The sequence below is a fragment of the Bufo bufo genome, chromosome 6 (genome assembly GCF_905171765.1).
Source record: "Bufo bufo chromosome 6, aBufBuf1.1, whole genome shotgun sequence".
NCBI lineage: Eukaryota > Metazoa > Chordata > Amphibia > Anura > Bufonidae > Bufo > Bufo bufo.
The window spans coordinates 283923346-283944300 of record NC_053394.1 but is presented as its reverse complement, the minus strand read 5'-3'; the positions used below and the strand labels follow the sequence as shown (position 1 = coordinate 283944300).

The window sequence follows — 20955 nt, the reverse complement described above, 5'->3', positions numbered from 1 at the left end:
TGGCCCAGTCTTGACGATTCAGCTTGTGTGTCTTGTTCAGTGGTGGTCGTCTTTCAGCCTTTCTTACCTTGGCCATGTCTCTGAGTATTGCACACCTTGTGCTTTTGGGCACTCCAGTGATGTTGCAGCTCTGAAATATGGCCAAACTGGTGGCAAGTGGCATCTTGGCAGCTGCACGCTTGACTTTTCTCAGTTCATGGGCAGTTATTTTGCGCCTTGGTTTTTCCACACGCTTCTTGCGACCCTGTTGACTATTTTGAATGAAACGCGTGATTGTTCCATGATCACGCTTCAGAAGCTTTGCAATTTTAAGAGTGCTGCATCCCTCTGCAAGATATCTCACTATTTTTGACTTTTCTGAGCCTGTCAAGTCCTTCTTTTGACCCATTTTGCCAAAGGTAAGGAAGTTGCCTAATAATTATGCACACCTAATACAGGGTGTTGATGTCATTAGACCACACCCCTTCTCATTACAGAGATGCACATCACCTAATATGCTTAATTGGTAGTAGACTTTCGAGCCTATACAGCTTGGAGTAAGACAACATGCATAAAGAGGATGATGTGGTCAAAATACTCATTTGCCTAATAATTCTGCACGCAGTGTAGATGGCAACATACTTTTGAAGGTTTTATATCTCTTAGACTGGAATTGCTAAGAATACGATATATATATATATATATATATATATATATATATAGTATATACGTTATATACATTATATATACAGTGAGGAACAGAAGTATTTGAAGACCCTGCGATTTTGCAAGTTCTCCCACTTAGAAATCATGGAGGGGTCTGAAATTCACATTGTAGGTGCATTCCCTCTCTGAGAGACAGAATAAAAAAATATAAATTCAGGAAATCACATTGTATGATTTTAAAGAATGTATTTGTCTTGCGCTGCTGAACATAAGTATTTGAACACCTGAGAAAATCTGTGTTAATATTTGGTACAGAAGCCTTTGTTTGCAATTACAGGGGTCAAACGTTTCCTGTACTTCTTGACCAGGTTTGCACACACTGCAACAGGGATTTTGGCCCACTCCTCCACACAGATCTCCTCAGGATCTATCAGGTTTCGGGGCTGTCACTGAGCAACACAGAGTTTCAGCTCCCTCCAAAGATGTTCTATTGGGTTTAGGTCTGGAGACTGGCTAGGCCACTCCAGAACCTTGATATGCTTCTTACGGAGCCACTCCTTGGTTATCCTTGCTGTGTGCTTCGGGTCGTTGTCATGTTGGAAGACCCAGCCATGGCCCATCTTCAATGCTCTGACTGAGGGAAGGAGGTTGTTGCTCAAAATCTCACAATAAATGGCCCCATTCATCCTCTCCTTAATACAGTGCAGTCGTCCTGTCCCCTTCGCAGAAAAGCACCCCCAAAGCATGATGTTACCAGCCACATGCTTCACAGTAGGGATGGTGTTCTTGGGATGCAACTCATCCTTCTTTTTTCTCCAAACAAGATGAGTGAAGTTTAGGCCAAAAAGTTCTACTTTGGTATCATCTGACCACATGACTTTCTCCCATGCCTCCTCTGGATCATCCAGATGGTCATTGGCAAACTTCAGACGGGCCTGGACATGTGATGACTTGAGCAGGGGAACCTTCCGTGCAATGCATGATATGAAACCATGACGGCATAGTGCTCTACCGACAGTGACCTTTGAAACTGTGGTCCCAGCTCTCTTCATGTCATTGACCAGCTCCTCCCTTGTAGTTCTGGGCTGATTCCTCACCTTTCTTATCAGTGATACCCCACGAGGTGAGATCTTTCATCGAGCCCCAGTCCGAGGGAGACTGACAGTCGTCTTTAGCCTCTTCCATTTTCTAACAATTTCTCCAACAGTTGATCTATTTTCACCAAGCTGCTTGGCAATTGCCCCGTAGCCCTTTCCAGCCTTGTGGAGGTTCACAATTTTGTCTCTGGTGTCTTTTGACAGCTCTTTGGTCTTGTCCATGGTAGTAGTTGGCGACTGACTGTGGGGTGGACAGGAGTCTTTAAAGAGCTCAGACAGGTGCTACTAAGTTAGATTAATGAGTGGAGTAGAGGTGGACTTTTTAAAGGCACAGTAACAGGTCTTTGAGAGCCAGTATTCTTGCTGTTTCTCAGGTGTGTTCAGCAGTGCAAGACAAATAGATTCTTTAAAAATCGGACAATGTGATTTCCTGATTTTCTTTTTTTATTATCTATTTTAGAGTGGGAATGCACCTAGAATGTGAATTTCAGACCCCTTCATGATTTCTAAGTGGGAGAACTTGCAAAATCGCAGGGTGTTCAAATACCTCTGTTCCTCACTGTATATACATATATAGGTTTAAAAGGAATTTTAAAAACACTTCCATCAGAAAGGGGTATTCTTTTTGAACTCTATTCATAGAAAGCAAATTTTCTTTTTAGAATGTTTGGCCCTTTTTCTTTTTTATTTCGACGATACTATGCCACTAAAAATTAAAGGACACCTGTCAGCAGATTTGTAACTATGAAACTTGCCTGTTGCATATGCGCTTGGCAGCTGAAGGCATCTGTGTTGGTCCCATCTTCATATGTTCCTGCATTGCTGAGAAAAATTATGTTTTAATATATGAAGATGAGCCTCTAGGAGCAACAGGGGCGTTGCCATTACACCTAGAGGCTCTGCTCCCTCTGCAACCTCTGTGCCCTCTGCACTTTGATTGACGAGACCAGGTGTTATGTTTTCACTGCCTGGTCGTGTCAATCAAAGTGCAGACGGAGCGGCAGTTGCAGAGAGAACAGAGGCTCTGAATATATATATTTTTTAACTGGTTAACCCCTGAAAGCCCTCATTTTTAATCTTGGATGCTGCAAGCAGCAATGAACGCGGTATCTAAGGGGTTCAATGACAGGGGCAACGCAATCGCCATTCCACATCATTGCCCCCACTACTTACAAAGAAATACGCTTTGTGACGAAGTAAATCATCATGAAGCAAATTTCTATATATTAGTGATACACCGGCGCTTGCACTGGGTTAAACTGACGCAGCGGTACCGCAACGGTATCGCCACCGTTGGAATTCAAATAAATGATGTGTACAATATATATGTTAGGTACTGCGCAGTACCTAACATATATATTGTACACATCATTTATTTAAATTTCTATATATAGTGAAATTGAGGCACACAGATTTTAAGTGTCGCAATTCAAAGTATTTATTTAGTTTCACAGTAGTTTCATCCAATTGCCCAATATTTGTTTCCAAGGTACAAACAGAATTTCTATACCGGACGTTTCGGTTACATTAGACCTTCATTAGCGGTCACATTTTATCTGTTCTGGAAGGAAAAGTGGGTCCCAGGGCTTAGATATACCTATATTTGGCGAAGCAGCCTGATATTTATAGAATCTCTAATAATTACTGAATATGACTTATATAAAGATTATATTGACATGTTAAAGGGGTTGTACAAGATAAGGCTACTTTCACACTTGCTCTTTTGCCTGATCCCGGTAGCGATCAGCAAAAATGTTTCCGTTTTTGATAATACAACCGGCTGCATCCGTTATGAACGAATCCGGTTGTATCTTCACTAAAATAGCCATGACCGATCCAGCAGTAAAACTATTGTAAGTCAATGGGTGCCAGATCCGTTTTCTCACAATAGAAAATTGATCCGGCATTGACTTGGCATTGTATGTCATGCTGGATTCGTTTTTCTGTCCAGTATGGGAATGCAACGGTTTTCTGTCTGGTATAGAAGCGCAACGAAATGTTAGCCAAGCTGTGGCAGTTACAGGGAAAAAGCTACAGCAGAAAGGACATTGCCCCTGAGAAATAATGTGCCCCTCGAGCTGCCAGCCTGAAGAGAATCTAGCAGAACAACTGGAGCAATGAATGGGGTGATCTCTGGATCCATGTGAGGTACAGGGCTGGTTCTTGCTTAGAGATTGTCATGACATCTTATTTTCATTTTTTATGTCAATCATGGGATAACCCCTTTAAAAGAATCAGCTTTTCTATCATTGATCGGTGCTCATCATTGGACTGGCATCGGCCTGAGTAATAGGACCCTAATCCAGTTCACGTCACTGGGGCTGAGATGAAATACCAGACGCAGCCCAAGGACAAAAATGGTGGTGTTTCTGGGATAAAAAGCAGACCCTTCCCTACAATCCTTTAGGGCAATATTTCCATGTCTCCCCGTATAGAATATCCCTCCTGTCTTTAGAACTACCTTAATGACAGCTGATGGCTTTATTCCAGCTGTCGGGGTCCTCGGACCACAAGTCTGATCATGTCCACAGTGAAAGCAGATATTTGCTTTACAGAGCTTTCTTACCTATCAAATGACACTCCCCGGCGTCCTCTACCGCATTAATGTTCACGGCCACAAGCCCAGATTTACAATATTGTTAACCATATCGGGGCCTTTTTTCTCAGAAACTCAGACTAATAGTGTAGAAAATACATTGCCAATAATAATAGGAGTAAAATTCCTTTTATTCTGGCATCAGATTACCTTCTTTGGCGCTTAGCATGTATTTCTGCGATCGGGGTGTGTGCGCCTTCACTCCCTATATATCCAGAGGCCATGCTAAGAGCTGTCTCTTCCTTTCATACCATGAATTATTAATTGAGGTGTGTAACAGGAGGGATGAGATAGTTCTTTAAAGGAGTATTCCGGTTACTAAATAGGAGGGTATAGAGGGTAACTAACTGACCACTAGGGCCCCCTCTGAGGTGCCCTGCCAGTCCTATAAAGAATGAACTGAGCAGCCGGTGCATGCTCAACCTGACGATCTATCACACCCCCATTCTAAGCCAGTGTTCAGACCCGCACCAATCAGTTAGTTATCCCGATCCTGGCCTAAGCAGGATACATTTATCAACCTAAATACCCCCTTTAGTTTGGTCCTGTATGTTCACACAAATGCAACTGTTTGAGCACCCCCCGTTCTGCCGAAAAGCTTGTCCACTCTCATGACATGGCTCTTAGCCCATGAAATGCCAATTCTGGACCATCTTAGAGTTCTGCATTGAATTCTTTTTCTTAGAGTTCTGCATTGTGCCATTCCTCTATTTCAGGGAGGTCATAGGGAATCAAAACTGGCCACATTTATTATTTTTCAGCACTAGGGATCAGGTCCTAGTTAGGGACAGGTATCCGGACGGGGTCGCCCCTATTGGCGGCGGGTGCTCTGTGTAGATAGGCAGAATGAAACTAGCCCCCTTCCCCTTGCATAGGGTTATATAGGGCAAAGGTCTACATTGCTTGCACAGACGCCACCCCCACTGAGTGACCTCGCATCGGACATACATCTGATATACTTGGACAGACCCTCCAGGAAATCCATGCTGATCCCAGTAGCTTTCTTTGGTCTGGTAAGACTGCTCGCACCTTCATCAGGTGGAGCAGGTTTAGTCACTTCTCTACCAGTACTGGGGTACCAGGATTGGACCCCCTTTTGTTTGTTATGATGATGCATCTTAGTGGTGTGTTTTTTAGCTGCTTTTTGAATTAAAAGTAAAGTTTTAATTAATGATATTCCCCCCTTAGAGGGCCTCTTTTTGATCATTCCTGTATTTCTGCTAGAAAATGCATGAATAAATTGACAATTAGGTGTTATTAATTCCAAAATTAATGGGGTGTATCCTTATACCGTGTGCTACTGTCCAACCAATGTCCTAACGATAAAGGATTGGTAATTCACAGTTGTTCATTTAGTTGTACATTTCCAAGGGGAGTAATAGAGGAACCCCAGAATATACAGTTTAAATTACGGATGAGTGAATTGACTTCGGATGACACATCCGAAGTCGATTTCTCTCATCCCTAGTTTAAATAAAAAAGATGCTCCAGAATTAATATTTTATGAGGCATACAGGCATTTCCTAAAAAATAGACCTGACCCTGGAAAGCGTGTCATTTTAGCCAAACCTTACCAGGAATGCTATATTTCTGCAGAATTTGATGCCTCATTATGGGCTTTTATTATTTTTTTGGGGGACAAAAAAAAATTGCCTTTTGCAAAAGTTCAACCAGCTGTAAAGTCTTTTTCTTTTAGGTCGCAGCTGTAATTTACAACATGCAATTTGGCAATGGGTGTGCAAACTTTTGCACGCAACGCTAGGTACAGCCATAATGTAGCTGCATATAAGCGTCTATATTACAGCCGCAAATCCTGGTCCGACAGCAGGTGTAATGATCTGAACATACAGCATTGGTTTGGGCCATTGGACCCGCAGTCAGGCCGGGATTTGTGGCTGGAATACGGACGCCCACGTAACCCACGTTACGGCTGTCTGAACAAGGCCTTACATAGACATACTAAATCCAGTTATTGCTATCCCATCCCTCCATAAATAATTCATCTTGTACCTCTGAGGACTGTACATAATGCATATTCATCAGACACAGTGTCTTTGTTTCACTTCTCTTCCTACCTTCTAATTGTATGGATTAGATTGGCATGACCTGATGGGTAGACTGGTACCCGGTCATATCTGCAGGGAGTACTGGAGATGACGGGAATGAGACGAGGAGGAGGAAAATATAGAGTAAAGAGGCTGCAATCATCCACATTGGAACATGCAAGCTACTCCACGTCCAAAAGCATCCCATTACCGTGACAACTACTTGGGGGATGGGGTTACCATGGAGATCTCCATGGAGATTGGATCAGCCGATGTCTGGTCCAGGGCTGCTTTCTTTCAGCTCGTCCTACAGAGATGTCTGCTTTCACTACTAGCAATCATTTTCTGTGCAAATCTCCTCTTTTCAGTTGTCTGGCTTTTTTTTTCTATATTTTATTCCCCATTTTTTGACAATTTTTGCTATATTTACCTCACAATTAATAAGACTATCTGCCCTAGTGGAGGGGTAAACCAATATTTTTGGATTTATGATAGCATCATAAATCAGAAGAACCTAAGAAAACTGAAGAGGGCCGTAAATTGACCCGCGGGAGGTTTTTAAAGAATTCCATGGGATTATAGATTAACTTGAAACCCATATACCAATGTTTCAAATAAGACACATGGACACAATTATAAATGGACTAGACATTAAGCCCATTACAATAACGGGCGCTAGAACATTAGTGCATAAACATTAGTAGGAACAGTCTATATTAAATGGCACTGGCACTGACTGGTGGCTGTGGCTGAGACTGCTGGCACTGTGACTGGTGGCACTGACTGATGGCTGAGATGGCTTGCACTGACTGGTGGCTGAGACTGCTGGCACTGTGACTGGTTACTGGAGACTACTTGCACCTTGACTGGTGGCACTCACTGATGGCTGAGACTGCTGGTGCTGTGGCTGGTGGCACTGACTGATGGCTGAGACAGCTGGCACTGACTGGTGGCTGAGACTGCTGGCGCTGTGGCTGGTGGCACTGACTGATGGCTGAGACGGCTGGCACTGACTGGTGGCTGAGACTGGTGGCACTGTGACTGGTGGCACTGACTGATCGCTGAGACGACTGGCACTGACTGGTGGCTGAGATTGCTGGCACTGTGACTGGTGGCACTGACTGATGGTTGGTGGCACTGACTGATGGTTGGTGGCACTGACTGATGGCTGAGACGGCTGGCACTGACTGGTGGTGCCGAGACTGCTGGCAGCGACTGGTGGCTGAGACTGCTGGCAGCAGCTGCTGTCTGTGGCTGAGAGTGCTGGGACTGTGCGGCTGTGTGATGCACGAACAGTAATGGCGGCGCTCCGACGTGGAGAGCACACCATAACCTGCGAGTGGCGTCGGTGATTGGTCGGTGCGCCATGCGTGCTGGTGTGGGCAGTGCGGTTGCGGCGCTGGTAATTGGGCGGCGCACTGGTGTGAGCGTCGTGTGGAGGGCAGTGTGTTGACTGGACGGCGTGCAGCAAATGCGCAGTTCAATTATCGGCACGGACACGCAGCCCTGAGCACGCACACAGGGCTTTTTTTATAGTAGATATATATCCTCTATAATAAAATCCATGTGTGCGTGCGCGGCGCGCCGGCCAATCAAGACACGGACCTCCGCACGCACAGCCCACACCTGCGCGCCAGCCCGCTGCTGTGCCCAGCTCCGCCGTGCCTCCTCCTCCCCCTCCGGCTTCCTCTGCAGCCAACTCACACCCCGTGATCAGGGCCCTGCAACCACCGCCTGCCACAGCGTATCCTTCACCGGACACCCTTACACACTGCCCACCGGGCAGAGAGTAGCCCCCTACCTGCTGCAGCATCGCATCCTGGAGTTAATAGAACTCCCAAAGAGCCTGGGAGGACAAAGCTGGGAGCACTGGGGACCTCTGATTCTGGACCCCGGGTATCTGTCAGCACAGGGGGCACATGTTAGTCCCCACAGCGGCCGCATCCTCCTCGCTCCTATTTCGCCCTAACCCCGCCCACCAAAGTCAGGAAATGGCCGCACAGTAGCAAGTGAGGGAAGCGATCACAGGCAGGGAGCATTACACACGTATTACACTTCAAGCCCCATCATCGTACACATATTAGACTCCAACCCCCATCATTATACTACAGCCCTCATTGGAGTGTAATGTGTGTGTAATGATGGGGGTTGGAGTGTAATATGTGTAAAATGATGGGGATCCCGGGGTGTGAGGCGGCTGCAGAGGAAGCTGGAGGGGGAGGAAGCACGGCGGAGCTGGGCACAGCAGCGGGCCAGCGCACAGGTGTCGGTGGCATGTGGAGCGATGTGTGCTTATAGGTCCCCACGCTGCGCACGCCCAGTATAACAAACGGCGCACGCACACACAGGGATTTTATTATGTAGGAGATATATAGATATATATATATCTATATATTATTATTATTTTTTTTATAATATATATGTTTTTTTTTATAAAAAAAAAATTCTCATTACTAAGATTTTTTTTTTCTCTCATCACTATTGTCATCGTTGCCAATGAAATTATTACTTCTGATTAACTGCCTTTCATTTCAACTCCTTTTTATCTTATATTATTATGAGTATGAATTTGATACATATTAGGTTGATTCTATCTTATCTGTTACCTTGCAGAAATGTATTTATCTATATATGCAATTAATTCAGGTATTTATTTATATGTATTCTAAATGAATCAATTCTCTAAGGCAGGGGTACTTTTTGTAAAAGTCCACATACTTAGGTCTGCCTCTGGGTGAAGGTCCGAGGCACAAAAACATTTTTTAAGGAGGGACAACAGTGGTGTGTACTGCTGTACGGCTATTTTTTCTTCTGAAAAATAGCAATACCTTTAATCCCACCCAATCCCCTTAGGGCCCCAACGCAATAAGAATGTACCCTTAGTGCCACTAATGATGCCCCCTTAGTGCCCCTCAGACAATATGATGCCTTTTAGTGTCCCCCACAGAGTATGATGCCCCCATCTCACAATATGATGCCTCCATAGTGCCTTGCAGAATTTGATGTCCTCTTAGTACCTCCCTTCACAGTATGATGCCCTCTTTAGTGCCTTCTCTCAGAATATGATACCCCCTTAGTACCGCCGCTAACAGTATAATGCCCCTTTTAGTGCCTACTCTCACAGCATGATGCCTTCTTAGTGTCCCCATTGAGTATGATGCCCCCTCACAATATGATGCCCCTTTGGTGCCTCCTCTCACAGTATGATGCCCCCTAAGTGACTCTCTTCATAATATGATGCCCGCTTAGTGCCTCCTCTCACAATATGATCCTCTTCTGACACCCAAAGAATGATGCCCCACATTATATACTCACCTTCCCCACTATGGATTCGCTGCTTCTTCATCAGTGATTCAGTGCCGGCAAGCTCGATGCCTGCGCTGAGCCACAGACTCACTCTGTGCTGTGCTGCTTTCTCGTTCAGTGCAGCAGGCATGATGACATCATCGCATCGTGCTTGCCGTCACTGAATCACCATTGCCAGGTGAACAGTGAAGCAGAGACGATGGCTTCCTGCTTCACCAGTTTATTCCACTGTATCTGTTCCCCAAGTGCACAGATACAGTTGAGAGGAGGGGTCCAGACATACACACAGAAGTACAGTGCCCCCCTTCCCCCACAGTCACTCTGAGAGGCTTCCTTTCACACTGGAAGCGTTCCCCATCACCGTGGGAACCTCCCGTGTGTAGAGTGTACGGTCGGCTCTGAGGGGCGGGACATTCGTAGTTACATCTCCTCTGGGCTCTTCCTGGCCTCCCAGAGTCCCTTACATTGAGATTAGGCCACACTCCTCTCTGATAAGCCTTCCCATCCCCATGGTAACCTACCATGGTTAGAGTGTAGCGCCGGATATGAGGTTCGCCATTTGCTTGGTCCGTGCGCTGGTGTGGGGGCGTGTGTAGCGCTGTGTGCTGATAGGTCCCCGCGCCGCGCATGCCCAGTATAACAAATGGCACACACGCACGGACACCAGCCCTGAGCACGTACATAGGGCTTTTATTAGTATAGATAAATTAGGCCACGGCCAACTTTATTAAAGAACAGCTCAAACATTAGATAACCATATAAATTTAAGATTAATAACAACCACTGAATTAGACCAGCCCTAAGCTCGGCCTAAATACCTGAATCAACTTGTCCGCTCGCCACTTATTGACGAGCGACTTTACCCCTCCTTCTAATAAAGTGGCCGTGACAGAACAAAAAGGGGAGGGTGGGAGGGGCACAGCTGAACCAAAGATGCGGCTTGGCAGACAGCCTAATGCTGGCAACCACCGTATTATATACAGGTTTTGCTGGGTACCATAAACTTCCCAGCCTCAGCAATTATCCCCCCATAGGACATCCCAATTAGCCAATCCCCTGTAATCTGCTCCAACCCGGCAACCATGCTGAAATTGGCCAACTTGACACTGATTTTGGCGGGAAAACTCCCGCCAAAATGCTCTAAACAACTTATGGGATAATCCTATGTAGATCACTCCAAATGGGATTCTCGGGAGCCCAACACTCTTTAATGGGAGGGCATTATGTCTAAATAGGCACAGACTCTTCCTTTATACCAGGGATCCAGCTGCTGTGAAACTACAACTCTCAACATGCACACTTACTGGGCTGTTTTTGTAACTCCCACAGAAGTGAAAGGAGGATTCTGGAAGTTATAGTTTCAGAACAGCTGGAGTGCCGGAGGTTGCTGATCCCTGCTTTAAGGCTGATGCACACGACTGTATGCAAAACACAGATCCGCACAAAATACGGATGATGTTTTTTTTTTTTGCGGATCCATTGTAACAATGCCTATCTGCAAAACAGACAAGAATAGGACATGTTCTATCTTTTTTTGTGGAGTGGCCATGCGGAAACGGAATGCACACTGAGTCATTTCCGTTTTTTGTTTTTTGGCGGCCTCATTGAAGTGAATGGTCCCGCATACCCGGAACGGACACAGAAAACAAATACGTTTGTGTGCATCAGCCCTTATACAAAGCACAGAAATATGGTAGGGAACCTTCTGAGAAGCCTTCGTCATAGACGTTATATGGAAGAGGAAACATGGGACAGTATCTGAACCAGAACGTGCAATATTCATTTATAATTGTCGGACACCACCCCAAAATTTTCATTCCTCTTCTCCCTGTGTTGGGAAATTTGGCTTGTTACATTTCTGAGGTAAAAGGGTTTGGGCCAATAATAGTCGTTCTATTTGTGGCTTTATTGACTGACTCATAGTAAATAATGAGTGTAAATGTGAAATGTCATCACTAATTATTCCAGAGCAATCCTACATGTGACAGACAAGTACAAAAGAGAGAAGCGTGTGTTGCACGTCTCTGGGCCGAATGTATTAGATGATGGGTGTCATTTTTTAAACTTGATTTAAATTAGAACTGGCTTAGTTGCCCATAGCAACCAATCAGATTCCACCTTTTATTTTCCAATGGAGCTGTCAAAAATGAAAGGTTGCTATGGGCAACTAAGCCAGTTCTGCTTTACATCAGTTTGATAAATGACCCTCTATGTGTTTAACCAGTAATGAAGAACATCCTTAGGGTCCATTCACACGTCCGCAATTCTGTTCCCCTTTTTGCCGAACGGAATTGCAGACCCATTCATTTCTATGGGGCCGCACGATGTGCGGCCCGGATCTGGAAATGCGGACCCGCACTTCCGGGTCTGCATTTCCATTCCCGAAAAAAATAGAACATGTCCTATTTTTGTCAGCAATTGCGTACAAGAATAGGCATATTCTATTAGTGCCGGCGATGTGCGGTCCGCAAAATGGGGAACGCACATTGCCGGTGTCTGTGTTTTGCAGATGCGTGGATCCGCAAAACACACACGGACGTGTGAATGGACACTTAGAGGGCGATCCCAGAAATACCCTAGTATAATCTGCCTCATATTACCTGTTTTATCCCTTTACCTGAATCTGGTCGAGCTGCATTTCCAGGCACAGCCCATGGACAGGAGTGGCGCTGTTTCTAGAGGGAGAAATAAGTAGACCCACTCTTGCCCATAAATTGTGTGTGGTACTACACCATTCACTTGAATTGGTCAAAACTGCAATACCTGGCACAGCCCATTGTCACACATTTGTCTGGAAAAAGTAACCCTTTTCCTAATCTTAGAAATATGAAAATCATACATAATCTAGTACATCTCTTTCTAACAAAGCTAGAACCAGCCCTGTACCTCACATGGATCCAGAGATCTCCCATTCATAGCTCCATATGCTAGATTTATTTCAAGCTGTCAGCTCAGGGGCGTGTCCTTTCTCAGGGGTGTGCCTTTCTGTTGTCGCTGGTAACGGTTGACGGATGGATCATGTGCTTTCGTCTCAGTCAGCTGGACAGAGAATTAAGAAAAAGATCAAACAGCAGGTGGCGCTATACTGATAGATTTTATTGAATAACTTAGTGGCTATACTCAATTTTCAATTACATGCAATTACAAAAGTATTCAGTTCCAGCTGCTGGTTTGCAAAATGTAGAATATTTTTCATGGGACAACCCCTTTAAGAAAAGTGATTTGAACAGGTTTTCCAGCCAAAACTTAATTGGGTAGTTAAAGGGGATGTCCAATAATTAATACTTATCACATATTCATAAACTGCGGCATTGCATATGCCCAACTGTTGCTTCATTTAAAAGGTGGACACAGGGCCCCTATTCTTTTGATCGGTGGAGGACCCAGCGGTTCTGTAAACAGGTGAAAAGTGCTGACTGTGGGACATCCCCTTTAAGTCCTAATTTAAGTCCTAACCATCCTTGCTTGCCACTTGGGACTCTTTCCTCCTGACTCTTCTGACGTATGGTGTGGTGGCAGCTGGTTGTGTAACAGAAGATGTCGAGCTTGTTCTGCATTATGTTGGTGGCTTCTTCTCGGTTTAGATACCTATCTATTTTGGTGGACCCGAGAGGACTATCTCTTCAGTGTCTGACTGCTCTAAACCACAGATCGATTCCCTCTTTTCTTCCACAAGGTTTCCGGTATCAGTGTAACTGATGGGAAGGACCAGCTGGTGATTTTCCACACAAAGGACCGCAAAGACCTTATTGTATGTCTACGTTTTGCTGGACAATCCCCTCAAGACAGTCGTGTGGGAGAAGTTGTTGGAGTCTTGGCCAACCACTTCAAGAAGTAAGTGTGCAGACATACCTCATAAATTCTATCGAACACTCGCATCCTTCATGTCGGGTTTCTCTTCAGAGATTCTGTAAATCACTAGATTCTGATCTGTCTAGTATCACCCTACACATCCTGATGTTGATGACATGGACATATCTGCACCATTCCGATATTCAGGACAGTGCAGCCTGTACATTTACAATGACCTTTGCCTGAGACATCGAGAAAACAGTCAATGTGTGCACTAGACCATTACTCTCAATTACAGCCTCTAAATTCACTGGGGACAGGAGTGTAATGAGTGCTCATGTCTACTGATTCGGCCTTCTCGTGTGTATGTCATAGACTACCTTTCACGTCAGTGAGGTCAATAGGGTTTGTGGACCCCTATAATTAGTAGATTGATATGTACATTTATATCTCAAACCTCAACCACCAGATCAGGGTTAGGGGTACATTCAAGGGAATGCACTGACCTCCTTCTGCTTCAGTGAGGTCAATAGGTTTTTTGGCCCCCGAGATGATTAATACATTAATATATACATTTATACCTGGAGTCTCAACCACCAGATCAGGGTTAGGGGTACATTCAAGGGAATGCACTGACCTCCTTCTGCTTCAGTGAGGTCAATAGGGTTTTTGGCCCCCGAGATGATTAATACATTAATATATACATTTATACCTGGAGTCTCAACCACCAGATCAGGGTTAGGGGTACAGTCAAGGGCATGCACTGACCACTTTTCACTTCAATGAGGTCAATAGGTTTATGGCGCCTAACATGATTAGTAAATTAATATATACATTTATACCTGGAGCCTCAGCCACCAAATGAGGGTTAGGGAAGCAGTCAAGGGGATGCACTGACCACTTTTCACTACGTTGAGGTCAATAGGGGTTTGTGGCCCCCAACATAATTAGTAAATTAATATATACATTTATACTTGGAGCATCAGCCACCAGATTAGGGTTATGGGTACAGTCAAAGGGATGCACTGACCAGACAACTATCTTGAAAGGGAGAGATCAGATCTGGAAGGGTTAACTAACATGCAAATAATACTCGAATCCTTCCTGTGATATTTCCTCAATTTCACATTTCTGTGGTTCTCCAGTCATTCGCATCTTCCTTCAGGGCTGTTAAATAATATCATGAGTGACACATACAGCTGAAGAAGGGTCCCATGCCACTCCCTGTCACTTCAGTTCATTCATGCTTGGCTTTCAGCTGTCTTCATTACCTCTTGTGTCACCCTCCTGCTTCCTCCCTATCCTTCTTCCAAAGCTGTCTGCTCCTTTCCCCTCATCCTAATCTTTTGAAGCTCCTGTTCCAACATTTCACATACATGTTCTATGGCGTTGTATACTTTATTGACCTCTTCCTTAATTTGCTTTCCTTACCCTTTAAGAAAAGGGGGTACTTGGTAGGAGAGGAGTCTGATTGTTTCCATGGCAGCTGCATCAGTCTCTGAATAGATCTACAGAGAGGATGGAGAGCTTAACGAGCTCCACTAAAAAACCCTGGTCAGCACCAGGCAGCCTTCCAAGCTCTGTGTAGCCATCAGCGCCCCTGCCCCATTCTCTCTCCTCCATCCCCCTCCTTTCATCTTCTGCCTCTTCCTCCCTCCTCCTCCCCCCCTCTCTTCTCACTTTCTCTCGGATGAAGACTGGTCACAAGGGGCACTCATGGAAAGAGTTTCCCAGAGTCACAACAGCAGTTATCGCCAACATGCCGGCTTCTCAGGTCTAGGCTTGGCTCATACATTGAGCAGAATGTCTTCTGGTAAGGGGCATTAAATATTTCTCTCTTCCTTCTTTACAGTCCTCCCTACGCCTTTGTTAGGGGACAATATAAAAGCACAATAGATAATGTTCCATCATAGGTGACTAACTAGATCTTGCCTATATAATTTTGCAGTGTGATTACATGGTATCAATCACTCTCAGACTCACCTTTCACCTTGCCCATGGGTGAAATCATATGCTGGCATCACCCACATCCTCTATTTTAGGCAGCTCACAACAAAATGATTTATCACGCGCCCAGTTTCATTTCTTCAGCCTCCAAGGGAGAAAGGAGATCAACTCCTCCAAGGGAGAAAGGAGATCAACTCCTCCAAGGGAGAAAGGAGATCAACTCCTCCAAGGGAGAAAGGAGATCAACTCCTCCAAGGGAGAAAGGAGATCAACTCCTCCAAGGGAGAAAGGAGATCAACTCCTCCAAGGGAGAAAGGAGATCAACTCCTCCAAGGGAGAAAGGAGATCAACTCCTCCAAGGGAGAAAGGAGATCAACTCCTCCAAGGGAGAAAGGAGATCAACTGTGGTCACCTAGTTCTGAAAGTGTCTGTTGCTGGTCAACAACGTTATACGCTGTGCCCGAAAAAAATATCTTAAAGGATAGGTCCATCACTTCAACCATTTTTGGCTGCAATCTATTTAAAAAATAAAATAAAATGAAGCATCTTTTAAAAAGTCTTGATGAAAAATCTGCCATCAATTTTTTTTTGTAAACTGTGAACACAAACAGGTCTGCATACAAAAAACAATAGGCAGTGTCTAATCAAGGCTTTTTTGTCTATATTTGATCTTAAATGCACTTTCGCTGCAAAGGTGGTCATCCCATACTAATTAATCTTTCATGCACAGAGTTTCGACTGTTGCCTGGTAACAGGCACTGACAGAAACAGGTGACCACGACTGATCTCTTCACCCCTGTGGAGACTAGAGTAGTCACCAGCCAGTCTGCAGAGCTGACATGCATTGATTTAAAGGGGTTTTCCATGCTTTTGATAGTGATCACCTATGCTTAGGATAAGTGATCACTATCAGATCAGTGGACCCTGGCATCTATATTGATCCACTGCTTTTGGCCAGCAGCTGAACTGCAGAATGCTGCTTCTGGCCCCATACACTGTTTTCTTACCTGCAGCTGCCCAAAACAGCTGATCAGTGGGAGTGCCACGTGTCCTCCCCAATCTGATATTGATTACTTATTCTGAGGATAGGTCATCAATATCTAAAAAGTGGAAAACCCCTTTAAGGAATCTCAAATAATAATAATAATAATAATAATCATCATGATAAAATGGCAGGTAAAGGATATGCAGGGAGTGGTGCCAGCACCAGTAGGTTTTCAGCAATTTGCGACTAAAGAAAAGGTAAAGAAAATATAGTCTGATGCAGAGGATGGGGTCACATGTCTAAACATACAGTCGCAGGGTCAAGATGTTACACAAGTTTCCAATGACAATTATCATTTTGCAACCTCCGATGTGATTCCTCTTTGTGGTAAAGCAGATATGTTACTGTGTGTCCTTGCGCCTGCACTGATGTAAGAGGATATTGGGACAGAACTTCCTTTGTGTCATGTCAGTGTGTGCCATGAGTGGAGTCCCATATGTAATACAGTCCATTCAAGCCATTCAGTTTCTGTTATAGGTGCACACTATCTTTAAACCCAATTCAAGATTGTTTTTAGTGTCAAAATCTGTGCTTACAGCACCCCGCTGTATAGTATGCTGGGTGGGTTGCCTAGCAACCATCTTGCTTCCTGTCTTGGTGACTACTATTTCATTGCATGTAGCTGCATGTACAGAAGAGATCACAGGGAGTTCTGTCTGCAAATCATGTCCTTCCTGTTGTGAGAAGGAGGACACAAAATTAGGATAAACAACCCCTTTAAGTAAATATTGGTTCAACCTATAAATGGCTGTCCTATACCCCATATATAGAGAACCAAAAAAATATATAGAGAGCGGATGCATTTGATTTAGCTCCAAGCCAATGCTTTAGAGCCGGGATGCTCAACCTGCTGCCCTCCAGCTGTTGCAAAACTACAACTCCCAGCATGCCTGGACAGCCTACAGCTATCGTCCTACAGCAGGGCATGGTGGGAGTTGTAGTTTTACAACAGCTGGAGGGCCTTAATTTGAGCATCGCTGCTTTAGAGATTATTTCTGGTGTTTTTTGCGCATGAGTGTCTACTTCTCCATTGAGCTCTATGGACTGTCAGAGATAGGTGAGCGCTTGCACTCGGCTATCTCCAGCAGTCCAATAGAGATTAATTGAGTGCTGACACTCATGCCTGTCTGCTGCTCCATTCAAAAGGGGTATATGGACCCCCATTCTACTAATCAGCAGGGGCTCCAGCAGTTATAGGACAACCCCTTTAAGACTCTGAGACATGATTTCCATTTGCATCATGGGGAGATTCCTTGTCATATCTTTTATATTCATGAGCACAGAACACGGAAGGAGTTATGTCTTGAGTATATCATTAAATGTGTATTATGTTTCCCTCCTGACAGTGAGAAGAGGCGTCTCCCGGTCACCGTGTCGCACCCAGTCCAGTGTAGCCAGCACGGCAAGTCCTGCTCCATTACTGTGGAAACCAAGATAAATCAAGCACAGCCTCACTTCAACAAGAGCCGTTCCGGCTTCACCCTAAGTGTGCCAGCCAATTAAATCATGTGCCCCTTCCTCATATAGGGATACCGAGTATCTCCACTCCGTGCCTTAAATAGCCAACCACCCAAGTGTACTTTGGGCGATGGGGGACCGGTTCCCCCAGCAACTCTGTTGAGGTTCTTCAGCCTGCAGCTGACTCTTTTTAGAATCATCTATATAATTATGTGCTGACTGGATAATTTTTCTTATAATGAATATGTAGATTTCTCAATTCAGTGGCGCCAAATCATTGGTAATTGTCTAGACTGTCAGTGTATATGTCATTTCGTAGACACGAGAATGACAACACCTTTGGACATGCGCAGGTGCATGGTATCCAAAGTCAGATGTCTTGTACAGAAGTCAATTGGGTCTCAGAATATCATAGCCCAAATGGACCAAAGGCTGCCCCAGCATATGGATGTCTCACCCTCTGTGGCAGAACCAGTGGCATTCTCCTTGTAGCAGTCTACTGAGCAAGGGGCTTAGCAGGTTGGACTATAAGCCATGGGAAGATGTAAAAAGGGTGGTACTCCCATTGGGGAGCAATGCTTCTATAAAAGGAGAAGTACGGTAATACATATCTGGAAGCAGAGGCGATATCCTTTTCATGCAGGTCTCATCTTTTATAAATGGCTTTGGCCGGGTTTATCCGCTTGTCAATGTATTTAGCATTCCGTTATTCTCATGATACTTAGGTACTGAACACGTGTATCAATGCAAAAAAATGACATATAATTCTGCCAGGATGGTGCTTTTCTCCAATAAATGTAAATTATTTAAGAACGTGTGAATCTTGGTGGTAAATTATTTATATCCTGCGAAAAAATGATATATAATATAATTATATTATAATTAGAGATGAGCGAATTTCAGGTTATGAAATTCGTTCACGCTCCGTTTACTGGTAAAAGGTTAATTGCGTTATGGATTCCGTTATGGATGCCTTTTAGAGGCATTTCGTTATTCATTTCGTCATAATAGGAGTCTAGGGGCTGCAAAACGGACCCGTTGTGCAGGAGAGGACTTCTATTATGACGGAATGAATAACGAAATGACTCTAAAGGCATTCCGTCCTGCATTCTGTCATAGAAATGCATTATGGTCCGTGGTAACGGAATCCATAACGCAATTCATCTTTTACCACCTTTAACGAATTTCAAAATATGAAATTCGCTCATCTCTAATTTTAATAAACCTGTGTTTTAACTGATATTAAAGTGATTCCAGTTTTGTGATATTGATGACCTATCTGCAGGATAGGCCCTCAGTATAAGATCAGTGGAGTCCTTCTCCCAGCACTGCTGCCGATCGGCTGTTTTGAAGGTCCGGCACTCATAGGAGCCCTGCATCCTCTTCAGTGTTTACCTACACACCATCTTCATTGTAGTGGCGGCACAGTGAAATTACAGCTTCCTCTCCCATTCATGGATTAACAGCTGTAAATTACCCTACGCCGCCACAACAATGTAGACAGCTTGCAGGTAAACACTGAAGAAGGCACAGCACTCGCATTTCAAACAGCTGATCTGTGAAGGTGCAGAGAGCCGGACGCTCACCAATCTGATATTAATGACCTATTCTGAGGATGGTCATCAATATAATGAAACTGGAATACCTGTTTAAGGCCTTATGCACATGACCATGTCTGTATTGAGTTCCACAAACCACAAAATATGGACACCTTCCGTGTGCGCTCCACATTTTTCTCACTCCAATTACTAGAATTGACTATTTTTGTCCGCAATACAGACAAGAATAGGACCTGTTCTATAATTTAAAGAATGGACATATGTACTTGAACAGCACACAAATGACACCCATGTGCTGTCCGTTTTTTTTAGAATGCAATCCGCAAAAAATGTGGATCGGACACCGATACAAAATACAGTTGTGTGTATGAGGCCTAAAAGAGTACTTTTGCCAGGACAGCCGCTTTCCATATGTTTTCTTTGGGCCTTCCTATACAGGGCTGGACTGGGGAATTTAAAGTAGCCCTGGAAAAAAATCTAAAAGTATTCCCATGTTGTAGGCAAGTAGAAAAATAAACAGAAGGTGGGGCAACACAATTAGACAAGGCCAACACAAGCCAGAAGTAGACAAGGCCAACACAAGCCAGAAGTAGACAAGGCCAACACAAGCCAGAAGTAGGCAGGGCCAGTGATACCATAGTGTAGCACAAAATACCGCCCAAGCAAAACCAAATACCACAGTGCAGCATAAAATACTGCCTTATCACCATAATGAGGATGGTTACACAGTTGAGTTCAGGAGGGCACCTGCGGCTGCTGGCCAGGTTCCTAAGTATCTGATGCACCTACATTAATTAATGTTGAGACCATCAGATCGTTATGTGCCTGGCCAGCAGCCATGAGGCGGGCTTGCGCGCCCCCCTGGGCATCAGCGCTTTGGGAAATTTCCTTGTAGAGTCTATGGCCAGTCCACCACTGCTCCTATATTAGTGGTTTTGGTGGACCTGGCCTGTTCAAGCATTACAAATTTAAAGAGGTACCATGTAATATCTATCACAAACGTTCCCGCGAGATCGGTGAGACTGGCAACACATGGCTTGATCTGACAGGTTTTCCTTGTGGATCAATAGGCGTCTGTTGTTTCTGGTAATGGCCACAGCCCTTGCTTTAGGTGTTGCTAATGTGTTCATTTAACCTTTCTTATTTATTGTTGCTTCTCCCACAATGCTGTGCGGTTTACAGCTTCAGTTTTGGATTGCTGGGGTATGGATCTTGGCGGAGTTCCTGGTGCTTTCATTGAAGTTAAGTCTTTCCTTTTCCTTTTTGTATTTTGTTTGGGTTCTGTGTGTTGCATTTCCCTATTGTTTGTATTAGGCCTATAGGAGACTCCTGTTCATCCTTCCTTTTTAGAGGAACAGGTAGTCTCATCCCTACCATTAGTACCAGGGTCCTATAGGGCTAGATAGGACACTAGGTATTCCTACACACCTACCTCTGGGGTCTCTTTCATACTGGTAGTCAGTCA

The 20955-nt window shown here is 44.5% G+C and overlaps 1 protein-coding gene across 1 annotated transcript in view; it reads left to right on the top strand.

Moving 5' to 3' along the window:
* The window catches only part of MYO1D (myosin ID), a 97220-nt gene extending 78476 nt beyond the window's left edge, over nt 1-18744 (top strand). Inside the window, exons 21-22 of the mRNA XM_040434720.1 lie at nt 13366-13523; nt 17820-18744. Of these exons, the coding sequence (XP_040290654.1) occupies nt 13366-13523; nt 17820-17976 (315 nt within the window). The 3' untranslated portion in view covers nt 17977-18744. The remainder of the gene's footprint in view (nt 1-13365; nt 13524-17819) is intronic.
* The last annotated feature ends 2211 nt before the right edge of the window (nt 18745-20955 follow it).